Raw genomic sequence first — 2,996 nt, 5'->3', positions numbered from 1 at the left:
TGTTCTTGGATTCGGTTTGTGAGGATTTTATTGAGTATTTTTGCATTAATATTCATAAGGGAAATTGGTCTGAAGTTCTCTTTGTTGGATCTTCGTGTGGCTTAGGTATCAGCGTGATTGTGGCTTCATAGAATGAATTGGGTAGAGTAAGTTTGAGGAGAGTTGGAATTAGGTCTTCTTTAAAGGTCTGATAGAACTCTACACTAAACCCATGTGATCCTGGGCTTTTTTTGATTGGGAGACTATTAATGACGGCTTATATTTCTTTAGGGGAAATGGGGCTGTTAAGATCGTTAATCTGATCCTGATTTAACTTTGGTACCTGGTATCTGTCTAGGAAGTTGTCCAATTCATCCAGGTTTTCCAGTTTTGTTGAGTATAGCCTTTTTTAGTAGGATCTGATGATGTTTTGGATTTCCTCAGGATCTGCTGTTATGTCTCCTTTTTCATTTCTGATTTTCTTAATTAGGATACTGTCCCTGTGCCCTCTAGTTAGTCTGGCTAAGGGTTTATCTATCTTGTTGATTTTCTCAAAGAACCAGATCCTGGTTTGGTTGATGCTTTGGATAGTTCTTTTTGTTTGTACTTAGTTGATTTCAGCTCTAAGTTTGATTATTTCTTGCCATCTGCTCCTCTTGCGTCATTTTTGTATAGCTAGTCTATTAGTCTATGTCTTTTTATTGGGGAATTGAGTCCGTTGATGTTAAGAGAAATTAAAGAAAAGTAACTGTTGCTTCCTGTCATTTTTGTTGTTAAAGTTGGGATTCTGTTCTTGTGGCTTTCTTCTTTTAGGTTTGTTGAAGAATTACTTTCTTGATTTTTCTAGAGTGTAGTTTCCATCTTTGTGTTGGTGTTTTCCCTTTATTATCCTGTGAAGGGCTGGATTCGTGGAATGATATTGTGTGAATTTTGTTTTGCCATGGAATACTTTGGTTTCTCCATCTATGATAATTGAGAGTTTTTCTGGGTATAGTAGCCTGGGCTGGCATTTGTGTTCTCTTAGGGTCTGTATAACATCTGTCCAGGATCTTCTGACTTTCATAGTCTCTGGTGAGAAGTCTGGAGTAATTCTGATAGGTCTGCCTTTAGATGCTACTTGACCTTGTTCCCTTACTGCTTTTAATACTCTGTCTTTATTTAGTGTATTTGTTGTTCTGATTATCATGTATCAGGAGGAATTTCTTTTCTGGTCCAGTCTATTTGGAGTTCTGTAGGCTTCTTGTAGGTTTGTGGGCACCTCTTTCCATATTATGGGAAGTTTTCTTCTATAAGTTTGTTGAAGATATTTGCTGGACCTTTAAGTTGAAAATCTTCATTCTCATCTACTCCTATTATCCACAGGTTCCGTCTTCTGATTGTGTCCTGGATTTCCTGGATGTTTTGAGTTAAGGTCTTTTTGCATTTTGCATTTTCTTTGATTGTTGTGTCCATGTTCCCTATGGAATCTTCTGCACCTGAGATTTTCTCTTCCATCTCTTGTAGTCTGTTGCTGATGCTCACATATATGGTTCCTGGTTTCTTTCCTAGGGTTTCTATCTCCAGAGTTGTCTCCCTTTGGGTTTCCTTCATTGTTTCTACTTCCATTTTTAGATCTTGGATGGTTTTGTTCAATTCCATCACCTGTTTGGTTCTGTTTTCCTGTAATTCTTTATGGGATTTTTGTGTTTCTTCCGTAAGGACTTCTACCTGTTTAGCAGTGTTTGCCTGTAGTTCTTTAAGGACTTCTTCCTGTTTAGCAGTGTTCTCCTGTAATTCCTTGAGGGATTTTTGTGTTTCCTCTTTAAGGGCTCTGACCTGTTTACCAGTGTTGTCCTGTATTTCTTTAAGTGAGTTATTAATGCCTTTCTTAAAATATTCTACCACCATCATGAAGTATGATTTTAGATCCAAGTCTTTAATGTATATGAGGATTTTGTTGTTGACACACCAGAAGAGGGTATCAGGCCCAATTACAGATGATTGTGAGCCACCATGTGGTTGCTTGGAACTGTCCATCTTTGGAAAAGCAGGCAGTGCTCTTAACCACTGAGCCATCTCTCCAGCCCTAAGCAAGTACCAAGCAGTAGTCCAAGTCTTCAAGGAACTTGATTCTGTGGCCCTTGACTCACTTTCGGTACTTCCTGGCCTATTCTATGGTTTTGTTTTCAACATCATCCTTTTGCAATCTGTGTGTGCCTTTATTTCAACTCCTTGAATAACTGGCCGAGAACCTGGAAACATGCCACTTGGGCATTGGTCACTTGTACACTAGATTCCTAACAAGACATGTGCATCAGTCACCTCTTAAAACAACTTATCCTCGAGAATCCTCTAACTATGCTCTCTTTTGAAGCTAGATAGCCCTCTATTTGGGATTCAGGGAGACTCAAATGAGTACGCACATCCCACTTGCCTTTAACTTCATTACACTTCTGATGTCATGGAGCATCAGAGGGAAGAAAGTGTGCATAAGCTTTTACCTGTATTGAAAGATGTGGACTGAAATATACATATTTCAGAAAACATTTAGTAAGAAAAGGAAATGTGAGGGTACAATTTAAACCAGGTCCAAATCCAGAATGTCCCCACTTCCTAGGGACTTTTGTCTGATTCTGTTTTCTTCTCTCCAGGGGAAACGGAAGTGACAGGACCTCAGGATTTCTAAATAACTTCAGGACCCAAAATGATGCCACTATCTACAAAGCTAAAATATGATATCTGGGAAAGATGGTCATCAGAAGCATGCATCCCATGTAGCCATTCCATGGATAAAATAAACAAAGTGGACATGGTTCACAGAAATGTTACATTTGCAGACAAATTAATAACCGAATCAATGTTAGTTATGGATCTGTAAACAAGTTAAGAGAAAGGAAGTTATTTTATACTGACCCTGCAGTCATTACTAAAGGAAGAAAGCATGCATAAGCTTTCACCTGTATTGAAGGGACATAATGTGTCAAATTTTTGAGGGAAAAATTATGAAAAAAATAAAAGTGGAAATAGGAGAAACTGGT

The 2,996-nt window shown here is 38.3% G+C and overlaps 1 protein-coding gene across 1 annotated transcript in view; it reads left to right on the top strand.

Moving 5' to 3' along the window:
* LOC110325969 overlaps positions 1–2,786 on the top strand; it is a 9,179-nt gene extending 6,393 nt beyond the window's left edge. The window contains exon 5 of the mRNA XM_021204138.1: positions 2,610–2,786. Coding sequence (XP_021059797.1) covers positions 2,610–2,624 — 15 coding nt within the window. The 3' untranslated portion in view covers positions 2,625–2,786. The remainder of the gene's footprint in view (positions 1–2,609) is intronic.
* The last annotated feature ends 210 nt before the right edge of the window (positions 2,787–2,996 follow it).

This window comes from Mus pahari, chromosome 8 (genome assembly GCF_900095145.1).
Source record: "Mus pahari chromosome 8, PAHARI_EIJ_v1.1, whole genome shotgun sequence".
Classification (NCBI taxonomy): domain Eukaryota; kingdom Metazoa; phylum Chordata; class Mammalia; order Rodentia; family Muridae; genus Mus; species Mus pahari.
This window is presented reverse-complemented; position numbering and strand designations above follow the sequence as displayed.